Raw genomic sequence first — 13,299 nt, forward strand, 5'->3', positions numbered from 1 at the left:
AATGTTGATTGTTTGGCTTGGTTCTGAAGGATGAATCCAGCTATTGGAAGTTAAAAAATGATGGTTTATGAATTAATGCTATATTGGAACCATACTATTTGTATGTTTGCATCCCACCTTCATTATTTTACAAATAACTCATGGCAGCGAACATATCCAACAAACCTTCCTTCTCTAATTTTCCACATACCAATCCTCTGAGTGAATTGGCCTGAGGAAGACTGACTGACCCAAAGTCACCCAGCTGGCTTTCATGGCTAAAGCAGATAAAACTACAAAATTTACAGTTTCCTGCTTTCTAGCCTGGTAACTTAACCACTGACTATTATACTATTATTTCTATTGTATAACTGTGATGGTTGGTCAAGGCAGGGTTAAAATAAACATGATTGTAATGAGGGACACAAAGTGTTATCTTCTCCCATGCCTGGGCAGAAGCATCTTTCAAAGTACATTTTATTCTTTGCTTGAATGAGGAAGGATCTGCTTCCTTTCACCTGGGCATAGAAATCTTTTAATAGCAGAGATCTAAATGAATCTATGCTTTAATCATTTTTCTTCTTCTCCTTCTTGGGGGTGGGTGGGGCACAGAGGTATCTTTCATAAAGCGTATGTTCCCCTTGTTCCCCCACCACTTCTCCAGATGCTTCTGGATAAACAAAAGCTTGCCACGTGCTACCAGTCGCCTGGAGCTTGTGGGTTAGTTACTGCTGCTGTTCAACAACCGGATCTTGAAAACTGCGCAGTGTCTGTATCACACAAGTAAAACTGGAGGTGAGAAAGGAAATATGCTGCAGCAAAGACTTGGCCTGCTACAAAAAGTTTCCTAAATAAGTGGCAGAAAGATGCAAATCATAACATAATATTTTCACTATTTTTGCATTGAGGTTCATACGTACAGGTTGTTTCTAGTAATATTTAATATGTCTTCTCCAGTTGAGTATCTGCTGATCACCAACAAAGTTATTTGTGTGATCTTATCCTGTACAGCATTTCCTACTAAACTTCCTGCTTGGTCAATCTCAGGTAATATTTCTGGGGTATTTATTCAAAATATATTAGGGTGAGGGAGACTACAGTGGCAAAAATCAGAAGTCTGATAGCATTAGTTTATTAATATTTGTTAGTAAGAAAAGACTCATTATAATAGTTGTATCATCTCTGATACTTCATAAGTAATGAAGCAATTTTTACCAGAGGGAGGGACTGCAATCTGTGAGGAAGACAGATGTTTCCCACACATCTTCTTCTCCTTCCCTTAAATATTAATGGCTCAAATAAAAGGAAAAAAAAGCCTTTTTTCTGAGTTGTGTTGAGCAATTAGCACATCTATGTGTTTGCATGATTTTCATTTGGACTGTGGCTGATTTAAAAATAAAGGTAGCCCTCAAGCTACGACCACAATTTCCATGGCTAAGCAAGACAGTTGTTAAGTGAGTTGAGCCCATTTTACAACCTTTTTGCCACAGTCGTTAAGTGAATCACTGCAGCTATTAAGTGAATCATGAGATTGTTAAGAGTTTGTGGGAAGCCAGCTGTGACCTCTGGACAGTGCAATTGGTATAAATATGTCAAGCATGCAAATTTTGATCACATGCCCATTGGGATGCTGCAATTATTATAAGTGCGAAAACTGGTTATAGGTAATTTTTTTCAGTGTCATTGTAATTTTGAATGTCACAAATCAAGAACCACCTTGTTTTCCTGAAAATATGACCTACCCTAAAAACAAGTTCTAGTCCGATTTTCATATCTGCGCCTAATATAAGCCTTACCCCCCAAAATTAGCCAAGTTAAGCCCCACCCACCATCTGGTTGTATCAGGTGGGGCAAGGTACAGACGTAAAAGTCAAGCTATAGTAAGGGCGTGGGTGAGCTGCCCCACACCTCATGCACCCACCTCATGGCTGTAATGATCCTAAGCTAAGAAGAGCAAGACATCCACACAAAATAAGACCTAGTGCTTGTTTGGGGGCAGAAAACATGGTAACTATATTAGCTATCTCCTCACTCTATACTGAATCCTGAATTATACATAGAAAATTTCATGATATATTTTTGCAAACATTTTGACTCTCCACATGCTTGGAAACTTCACCCTCATCCTACCCCCCCCCCCCAGCTACAGATATTTGCACTATTGTTTCTCTTAACAATCACCAGCAAGGAGTCGGCTCAGTGTAATTTCAGTCTAAATATTTATGGAGATTCTCAGTCATCCAGGTCATAGTTGTCCCAATGGTGCTTTTTCAAGAGGCAACTGGACTTTCAGCCTGTTCTGAACTGAAGATGCTTCCTGGATGAGAAGCAAAACATCTTCAAAGAAAAAAACAGAAAGTCCAGTTGCCTCTTGAAAAAGCACCTTTGGGAAAATTTCAGGCTACATTTCCTACATTGCAGTTCACAAACACTATTTGGAAGCAAAACAGAAACTTTTGAATATCATGATTATTATTTAGTTTCTAATACTACCCTTTTCCAGCTGAATATCTATGCTCACATAATAAACTACCAATTGCCTTCTTTGCCCATTCTGTCTGGATTATCACATTTTTACACCAATTAGACAATTACACTATTATGATGAAAAGGAAAAAAACCTCCACTTCTCTTTTTATACATAGCATCCTATCATTTCAAGAAGTGGAATAAAGGGACAATCATATGTATTTGGAAGGCAAACAGAAGGAGCCACCTGTAAACTTGTATGTGTTGTGAAGTTCAGGATTCTGGCTGTGATTGTCCTGTCCTCTTTGTGTTACCTCATGTAAGAAAGAGGAGAGCTTCAATCAGCGGTGGGTTCTTACTAATTCTAACCACTTCTATAGAAGAATTCCACAAATCTACCATACGGTTTAGAACTAGTTCCAGCTCCCTTCCCCTGCCCATCTGCACCACGCTTGCCCCGCTTGCCGCTCACTGATTGGCTGGCTCACCAATTGCCCCACCCACCTCTAAGAGTCCTATCTAAACCGTAAAGTCTTAAAGCTGCCAAGTTTGAACATCCCTGGTTTTTTTTTCTAAAGGGCTAGGTGTGCAGGGGTCTTGTAACCTGACAACTTTAACACTTGCACACTTCACTGCCAGAGTTCCTGAGCCAACATGACTGGAGGAGGAATTCTGGGAGTTGAAGTCCACAAGTCTTAAAGCTGTCAAGTTTGAACACCCCTGGGGTTTTTTTTCCTAAAGGGTTAAGGGTGCAAGGGTCTTATAACTTGACAGCTTTAAGACTTGCATGCTTCAAATGCCAGAGTTTCTGAGCCAACATTTTGGTTGCTAAGCAAGAGCATTGTTAAGTGAGTTTCCCCACATTTTACAAGTTGACCACACCCACCCAGTCACATGACTGCCAAGCCACTCCCACTCAGTCACATGGCTGTCATGCTACTCCCACCCAGTCACATGGCTGGCAAGCCACTCCCACAAAGCAGACCACACCTACAGAAAAGGTTCTAAAAAATTTTGAAACCAACCACTGGTTTCAATACAACAGTTAGAAAAGCCGCATTAAATTTTCACACACACACACACACACACACACACACACAGCTCCATGCCTCTACTTTTGGACTCAATATATGAGATAATCATAAGTAGTTTTATTCATCTTTATTTTGCTTATACAGATAATATTTTTCAACTGACTGGATATTAGTTGTATCAAGTACAGAAGAATTAGTATTGACAGCATAGCTATGGGAATAAACTATTACTGATATTATCATGATATATATGTTTAGCTAAGGACAAATGCTCTGGATTGAATCACAATTTGATAGCAGATGTTTTTCCTTTTCCATTTTTTTTCTTTCTACCACATTTGCATTTCAGAAAGACAACTGGTCCTGCATATTCTGATGGCTTCCCTCTTCATTTCCAGAATTCCTTTTCAAAAGTTTGCTCAAGTGGCCAAGTCTGAAAGAAAGAAAAAAAGGAAAGAAGAAAGAAAGGAGAGAGAGGGAGGGAAAGAAAAAAAAAGATATTAATGTTATTTTTGTCATTAACTAGTCTTCACTGTTTAATTCACTATGTAAATCAACTGGGATTTTCAGTGTTCTAAATGCAACCTAAAAAGGTTTTATCCAACAGTTTGAACATTTAAGCTCAATATTTAAATTTATTTTCTACCTTTTGCTAATTTCTTCTTAGTAGTTCTCAAAGCCCCTCCAAATATAGCCACTTAATTGTATTTTTAAAATGACAGGAAGGCAAAAATGATTTAATGTGGGGCAGTGATTATATGAATTGATAGCCAAAGCTACCTTTACATTTAGCTGACAAATTTAGAAATATATGTCATGCCAACTAGACTAATTTTAAAGTCTTTTTCTTGTTGGACACTAGATCAATATTTAAAACCTGCAGGTACTGACTGAGATGATAATTCCATCAAGCATGCTTGAAACTATTCACCTATTTTTGATTTGGTCACAATCCTGGGTGCCTTGAATCAAATTGAAAAGAAAGGATCTCCCAAATTTCTCTGGTAGCGAATGGAAGAAAGTTTGAACTGAAGGATCTTTCTCAAAACTGTGTGAGAAATGTCTGAAAGCCCTTCCAAACCTGAGGGGCAGATTGGCTGTAGGTTTGATATTTCTTCTTGCCAGGAAGTTTCGGCCAAATCTCAATGGCAAATTAGCCATTGAACTTGGCACTACCTTCCCAGCTGGTCCACTCATCTTAACTATGTTCTTCAGTTCCCAGTCCTTCAGTTCTTCAAGATTCACACTTCTCTGTTTTTCTTCTATAAGGTCTTCATTGGACTGGAAGGGAAAACATATAACATGATTTAATATTCTTAAAAATATAAATTAAAAATATAGCAAAGAAACCAGACTAGAATAAGTGGCATGGAAAGGTGCACCTAAAGTCCCCGAAGGGTTGCAAATGATCTTTGGCACTAATGCTTTGAAGAGGTATGTGGAAGAGAAAAGGATTTGTGCTGTTTGATAAAATCTAATGCAAAAGCAAGTAGAATAGTTTCACTACCCTGGAGTTAATACTCTACTGCTGCAGAGTGAAAGAGTGACTAAGAAAATATAGCATGAACATTCTAGTAAACATGTGATTTCAATTAGACCTTGGGTGAAGTCTTGTACAATTAGTTGTGCAAGAAAAAGAATTCCTCTAAATTTTGGAAGAAAGGATATGGAAAATAATTTTGTAGAATTTAAAGTGAACCTACTCAACATATAAAATGAAATGCAGTTCAATCATTGCTCTTCTGAACAACAAAAGCATTCTTACAGCAATGTGCATAGAAGAGAAAAGCAGACAATACAAGGGAGTATTAAGAGTTATTATTACTATTACTTGGGGAGGAGGCAAGGGGATAAATTTAACAATATATCTAATAGAGGTAGAAAACCTGTGGGAGAAACAAAAACAGATCTATTTAGAAATGATTCCTGTTTTCCAAAAGTGGAATATAATGAAAATTTCTTTTTATTGAACTTTTATTTTATTGAACATTTTTATTGAATTTTGAAAAAACAAATTTCAAAGTGACACTTAGATCAACAGGCTTTACTGCATGAAGCTATACACGCTCATGTGAATATACCTTGATTCTTAAGCAATCTGTACAATTATCTCAATGAAACTGATTGTTTCTGCCTTTATGGTACATATACACACACACACACACACACACACACACACACACACACACAATGTTGGGGCAGCATTTAAAAATGTTGATTCAATGCTTTTGTAAACATTTTGTAAACAATGTTGTTTTAAAATCAACACATAGATGAGAGTAAAATTCTAGTCTTTTTCTTACAAATGAATTTGCCACAGAATATATGTAAAATCCTGTTCTTTCTTTGACCAGTCCTTTCTTAATAGACCGAGGAATACATTATTTCTTTTAGGTCATAAAGAAATTCCTCCATAAAGCCTATACATTCATTGTAGGGTTGTGTAAAGTTTTGACTCAGGCAACCTTTCTCTCCTGTTCCATGAAGCAATGTCGTAGCTTTGTTTCTAAGGGTGAAACAAGCACATGGCTTCACTTTGCTGTGATGTGGATCACCTTTCTGCTGCTTCTAAAGAGCTCATGGTATGAGACATTCTGAGGAGATTTCTTCGATGAGCTCTGCGCCAGGAGGGATTTTTTTCTGTTGGACAATGGTTTCTGGTTTATGCTAAATGTTGTCCGAGCTAGGTACCTGCTGCTCACATTGTGAGAAATCCAATTTGACCAGAGAAGGTGAAAGTGATTTGATGCCACTCAAATTGCTTTGTTGAAGCACCCTCTTCTCGTCAGCAAAAACAAAACAAAACAATCATAATTGCTTCCATGCCCCACAGTGTTTCACTGAGGTGAATTTTGTTGCTTTTCATGAGCCAGAGGAATTTCAAAAGCAGTTAGAAAGGCTGCAGAGTGGCTCAAGAGAACCAAAACCAGCAGCCTGTTCCACTGCAGAGGAATGACAAAGCAGAAAACCAAACCCCCTATTTCAAGAGAAAGAAAACTTCCAGCAAATTAAGAACATACATTAATCATAATAATGATAATTTAATCTTCATGGAAAAAGTAATGCCAGTTAAGATCTTACCTCAGAAGAGTTTTTCTCACTGTTTTCTTCTTTAGTCCGCAAACTGGTCATTAATGATTCATTGTGGCAGATGGTTTTTGAAGCTAAAAGCAGACATGTAGCTAAAGTAACTATGATCACTCTGTTCATTTCTCTTAAATTGAACTTACATAAGAGATCAAAATCTCGACATAGAAAGTAGCATCATTTTATACCAGCAGACAACAACAGAATCTTTTATCATGACGTCAATATCACATACCTTAATTTTAATATCAAAAGGCAGTGTTAATTATATATAACAATAATGCAGAGAATTTGTTTTGATAACTTCTGTAAACAAAAGAGCTTCCTGTCAAAAATGCAGATGACTTTCCAAAAATTTCCTTGCCTGTTAATTAGGGTTACTAATATTGACCAGTTTAATTATATTTTAAACAAAAGCCTATTATTATATTGTTTGTATCAGGTTTAGTCATTAGTACCTTGAAACAAAATGTCAGTGTCTAGGCCATAGTCACTAAATCTTGAAGTGTAACACTGCTCAAAATGTCAATGTATTTTCAGAATAAATATGTAATTATAGAATTAACTGTCAAGGAATCAAGCTTAGTTCCAGGCAACTATAGAGACAAATGCTTACTGTCATAGTTCCTCTGACATTTCTGAAATTTCTTCTCTTCATCATCAGTTAACGAGTACTCATCATCTCTTACAGTACTTTTACTTTCCAGAGCTCTGTCAAACATAATTTCAATATATGAGAATATAGTAATAGAAGAGAACATACTAATTTTCTTAGAGTCTATCTTTCATTGACATCGCTTACCTAAAATATGTGAATTTCAACTTACTGATCAAATGAGCAGTTTTATCTGATTCCAGAGTGATTGATATATTCATTTTACTGTGTATAGTATTCTTAACAGCATAATCAAATCTGAAAACTGAAGACGACAAAACTTTTTCTATTCTTTCTCAAAGTGAGGCTTCCACAGCCACGTTATTGCTGGATACACTAGTGAGAGAATACAGAAAATTATGAACAACTCACTCCCAACTCAATTTTACTATAGTGGTTGCATTGCCTAGAGCAGTGTTTTTCAACCTTTTTTGTGCAAAGGCACACTTTTTTCATGAAAAAAATCACGAGGCACACCACCATTAGAAAATGTTAAAAAAAATTAACTCTGTGCCTATATTGACTATAGGCAGGTGTTTTTCCCACGGCACACCTTACACTATGTCACGGCACACTAGTGTGCCGTGGCACAGTTGTTGAAAAACACTGGCCTAGAGTAGCAAACTTTGTTTAATGTCAACCCTGTCACAATACAATGTCCAATGCAAGTTAATTCAGGATCGCACAGACATCAGACAAGCTGCTGTAGTCTTGGATTACTGCACACAGCTGCTTGGATATTGGATGGTATGGAAATAGGATCAAGAGTAATGAAAAGAGCACCTTCATCTCCTAAGTGAATCAGCTCGTAGTCTGTAAATCATTTGGTACCAGTGGAAGAGGAAGTTTAATATTTTCTGTTGCATTTCCTATAATAATATAATAATAAATCCTTATTTATTATTAACAACACATCATGCAAAAATGCAATGCGTTCTATGACTCATGTCACCGATAAGTATCAAAAGATTTCCATGCAGATGAATAATTCATAGCATACTCATTTTGCCCCAGCATATAATAACCTATTTTATTGCTCATTTTGAAATAGATGATTTTAAAATGCATACATTTTTAGTTGAGAAATTGCCCAGTGATTTTTTAAAACATTCTGTGAATTATATAGCATTCTGGATGAACTCTGAGATACTCTACAAATGCTGCTATATATAAGATGCCCTTTTCCAATTTGGATTTCCCCAGTCAGATTTTTCCAGATATATTGATCTATAGCTCCCAGAATTTCTAATGAGTATAGCAGGAAACTCTGAAAATTGAATTTCCAATTCTGCTAATAAAAACTAAGTTCGCAAGTCTGTAATAACAATTCATGCAGTGTGTACCATATTTTTCAGAGTATAAGATGCACCGGAATATAAGACACACCAAGATTTTGAAGAGGCAAATTTAAAAAAAAAGTTTTTTCACTCTACAAACTTCCCCAAAACAACCTGTTTTTTGCTCATTTCTGCCCTCCCTAGCCCCCAGGAGCATTCTGGAAGCCTCCTTAAGACTATGCATGGCCATTTTGGTGAAGGGAGCAGGGTTTCGGAAGGCAAAAAATGCTGTATTCAGTGGACAAGAAGCACCCAGATTTTCAGCCTCTTTTTTGAGGGAAAGTGTATCTTATACTCCGAAAAATATGGTAATATGTTTTCCACCCAGAAAATGTCAACTTCATAACTGTTCATAACTTCATATCAACCAGAAAGGAGGATTTTGGTAGGGAAGCATAGAAATTATTTTCACATTATCTGGGTTCATGCAAATCCCATACTGTCAGAACTTCTAGTTGATGATTATTATTATGTTCACAATAATATGAAATCACAACTGCCAAGTTCTTTAGTTGGTCTTCACCTTCATTCACCTTTTTCCAAGGAATTAGGATATTGTATTATCCAAACAATGCGGCTTTTTACAATTCATAAACGGAAATTTTTGTCAATGTGCATGTTTTCTAAGTGCTGTCCAATTTTTTTTTTTTTTTTTTTTTTTGGTATTACTGATAACCACTGTGGCCACCAGTTTATGTCATAATCTTCCGGATTTGATTTTTAGATTTTGATGTTTTGTGATCTTCTCCCATTCATTGTTTTTTTATTTCACTACGTCCTGCTATTGCCACATCAATCATCCATTTTTTTTTCTTTTAAACTACAGTTAAATCTGATCTATTATGAACCAAGTTTAACTATGGACTGACTTTCAAAATTTCCCAGCCAGCAAGAAGTCCACGCATTTCAAACTTGCAGAGGTTGAAAAATTGAATAATGTTCCAGAGCCATGATGGCGAACCTATGGCATGCGTGCCCCAAGTGGTACACAAAGACCTCTCTGTGGGAATACCAGTTGTTGCTCCAGCTTAGCTCCAGTGCGAATGCATGCATGCCTCCCAGTGGCTATCTAGTCTTCGAGTCTGCTGTGCATGCATGGGGGCTGGGCACATGTTGAGACACACATGTGCATGCACACAGAGAAGGGCACATGCACAGGGGGCAAGCAATATGGTGCATGCATGGGGAGTGCTCATATTGCATTTTGGGGATTCACCTTTTTTGTTACAGCTGGGCATGACTCTGCCCTAAGACACTGGCCAGCTGCCGTTGCTGCCTCTTTGACGGCACAAACAGCCTGTGCCTGCTGACTCTTTACCAGCACAAACGGTCTTCTGCCACAGCCTCTTTGCTGGTGCGAGGCACCCCATGCCCCATTTTGGCTTCCAGGTTGGTTCAGGAGGCTTTCCAGGCCCAAAAGGGGAATTGCGGAGACAAATAGGCAATGGCAGGCCATTTGTGGTGGCAAAGAGGCTGTGGCTGCAGGCCAGTCATGCCAGCAAAGGGGCAGCGACAGCAGGTCAGTGTCTTGGGGTGGAGTTGTGCCCAGCTGCACCAAGAGGTTGGAAGTAACCACCCACTACTTTCCACCACCACCCCGGTGCCCCATTTTGGGTCTGGAAAGACTCCTGCACCAACCTGGATGCCAAAATGGGGTGCCGGGGAGGGGCAGGGTGCATGCGCAGAAGGGGCACATGCACTGGGGTCAGTTGCCAAGCATTTGAATTTTGATCATGTGACCATGACGATGCTGCAATGGTCGTAAGTGTGAAAAAAGATCATAAGTCATTTTTCAGTGCTGTTATAACTTTGAAAGGTCATTAAATGAACAGTTGTAAGTTGAGAACTACCTGCATGTTGCATTTCCAGTTTTCCAAATTATTATGCAAACTGTCTTAATTGTAGAACATAAAATTGAATCAGAAAGTATTTGTGAAGTTTTGCTTTTCTTATTTTGGCTTTCTTTTTTACGTATAAAATAGCAAACCAAGTAAATAGTGGTGACTTAACATGAAAAAGTACAATGCTGTATATGATTATTTGTGTTGCTATTATGTAGTAACTTCTGCTAATTTTGTGGAAATAGATTTATTCAAAGAAGAATGCAAGAATGGATTGAGAGACTTGTATCATTTGTAATAATCTATCAATCTTTGGTTTTTCCTCTAAGAGTATCTAAGAGTATTGTTTATTAAGTCATTTTTCCCCTGTGGGTAAACATAATAGAAGCAATACAGAAATCACAAAACCATCAACGGCTGGCAATATTATAGCAAGAGACCATATGCTCTTTTTAAGAAGAAATGCCTGGTTTATAAATATAGGTTTTTACTAAATCTTTTGAAAAGAACAATGAAATGTTCTTTTATAAATGTACTAAAGGATAGCCTGTCTCCAATTCATTATTTTTCTATTAATAATTACAAATTATTAAAAAGGTTTGAATTGGCTATAAATCTACAACCTTCATATCAGCTAATAAGATCAAGGGAGAATAAAATCTATATTCATAGATAATAGTAATGCAGGACATGAAATAAAAGAAATCTTCCATTAATCTGTGTTTGTAAAGACTTTCTAGAATGTTAAAAGGATATTAAACATTAAATCTTTCAGTATAAATGCCCATAATTTTTAAAAGGCTTTTCTAGTTAGGTTATCAGAGATTTTAATTTTTTGTTGTTTTTTTTTTTTGTTAATTTTTAAGAATTTTTATTACATCTACTTTTATTATAATTTTGATAATATAGTCTAGTTGAGGATGAAGGTTCATTCCCCAAGCTTGTGGGTTGATTTCCAAATGTTTCCTTACCAGGCCAGGTAATATCTTCAGTGGAGTTTATGTGATGTCAGTGTCAATGTTCTTTTGTTTATAAGGGCTGTCAAGTGAGAATCTTGTGATGGGTCAGGAGTGAAACATCAGTGAGAGTCTTGTGACAGGTCTTGTGATAAGGTTGTTACATTCAGGTCAGGGTCGTTGGGAGGTGAACTGCTGGTAGGGATGAGATGTATGGGTTGGTTGATGCTGTCCTCTGGTTGGCTGTGAGTTTGATTTGGATTCTGGGGGATTCATAAGTCAGTATGAACCTCTCAGGTCAATGTGTCTGTTAATGAAATTGGTCGTGCTGTGCCAGTCTTCTATGAACTCACAAGCATGGTGAGTGGTAGCAAGGCCAATGATGTTTGTGATGCTCCAATCAAACTGGTGCTGTTTGGTTTCGGTGTGGATAGAGATTAAGGATTTAGATCATAGTATTTGATTGCCAGCTGGTGTTCGTGGATCCTGATTTTTGATTGACATGATGTTTGTCCCACGTAAAATTGGTTCAATGGTTACAGTTGATTTTGTAGATTACATTGTTTCAGTATTTTGCCTTTGGTTCTGAATAATTCCTGACAGAGTATGGCTGCGGGTTTGTGGGCTATTGCTATTCCTAGGAGTTGGAGGATTCTGGTAGTCATTTCTGACACCCCTTTTGTGTATGGTAGGATTAGTTTTTGTGTGGTGGTTGGCTGTGTGGTGTGTTATGGTTTGGGTGCTGTGTGTTGGAATATGAAGTTTTGTAATAGCTTTAAGGAGAAAGATGATAAGCAGCCATTCCTCTTCCACTTTTCTTGTTGTTGTAGTGCTGCAGTGTATCCTGAGCCTTCTGAAGAGGATCTGGACCCAGCTTCTTTTGTGTGCAATGGGGTGGCTGCTTGTGAAGCTCACAATCTGGTGTGGGTTTGTGATAGATGTGGGTTTCCAGTTCTCCATTGTCTAGTCACCTTTGTCGATGTCAAGGAATGTGAGTCTGTTGTCTGTTTCTTCTTTGCATGTTAATTTAATACCAAGGAATATGTTATTGAGTAGGTAGTGTGTTTCTTTAATTTGGGAGCATTTGATGATGATGAAAGTGTCATCCACGTAATTGTCCAGAAGGCCTTGATGGTATTATCTCTAATGAGTTTGGACTTGAGAGTGAATACATCACTCTCTTGATGTATTAACTTCTAATCCTTTTTCTTCACTTTAGAATGCTTATTGCCAACTTGAAGGACAGCCAGTTATTTGTAGTGATCATTTTCAGCCAGATTTTTGATGTTATTTCCAAAGGGCACCTTCAGTTGCTGGCCCTATTGCTTGGCTATCCGTCATGGATCCTATAGCCCAGCAATTTCCAATCATTCTGGCTCCATGGAATGGCAGCAGCAGTGGCAGAGGTGGTGGTGAGGGGTTGGGGATGATTTCACATGCACACTCGCTGCTTGCACAGCTCAGATTCCAACAGGCTGAAGACCTATGCCAGCCTATGCACTGGGGTTAGGCACCCCTATTCTAGCCATTTTTCCCCAGGTATCCAGAAACTCCAATATCTAGCATAATCCATCCTGACTCAGGAGACAACTAAACTGCTCTATGTACCAAGCCATGGTTTACACATAAAGATTGGACAATGTTTTGATTATGCTATCATAGCCACTTTTGCCGCATTGTGTAGCAAGTTTCGATGTAAACATACATGTTGTTTTGATATTTGTTTAAAAAACCTATAAGTTTAGGATCTTCTATCACTCATTTGGGAGGAAAAGAAAGGTCATCCATTGGACATTTTTCTTCGCATGTGCATATCCTACCAAACAAACAGCTGCTTTGTTTGGGAAGGGACTATCCATTCCATTGGGATTCTTGACTGCCATCTGCCAGTTAACTGTTTATTTGGCAGGCAAGGAACTATGTTTCTAAATCCAAATCATT

General features: G+C 37.8%; 1 protein-coding gene across 1 annotated transcript in view; it reads right to left on the minus strand.

Annotated features, from left to right (window-relative positions):
* Positions 1-3,810: 3,810 nt before the first annotated feature.
* Positions 3,811-13,299, minus strand: part of NPVF (neuropeptide VF precursor) — a 109,107-nt gene continuing 99,618 nt past the window's right edge. Inside the window, exons 4-6 of the mRNA XM_087714377.1 lie at positions 6,564-6,684; positions 4,414-4,763; positions 3,811-3,915 (exon numbers count right to left, since the gene is read on the minus strand). Of these exons, the coding sequence (XP_087570503.1) occupies positions 3,828-3,915; positions 4,414-4,763; positions 6,564-6,684 (559 nt within the window). The 3' untranslated portion in view covers positions 3,811-3,827. The remainder of the gene's footprint in view (positions 3,916-4,413; positions 4,764-6,563; positions 6,685-13,299) is intronic.

This window comes from Thamnophis sirtalis, unplaced genomic scaffold (assembly GCF_051295495.1).
Source record: "Thamnophis sirtalis isolate CommonGarterSnake01/CBP01778 unplaced genomic scaffold, rThaSir2_p1.2 scaffold_4, whole genome shotgun sequence".
In the NCBI taxonomy this organism is placed as follows: domain Eukaryota; kingdom Metazoa; phylum Chordata; class Lepidosauria; order Squamata; family Natricidae; genus Thamnophis; species Thamnophis sirtalis.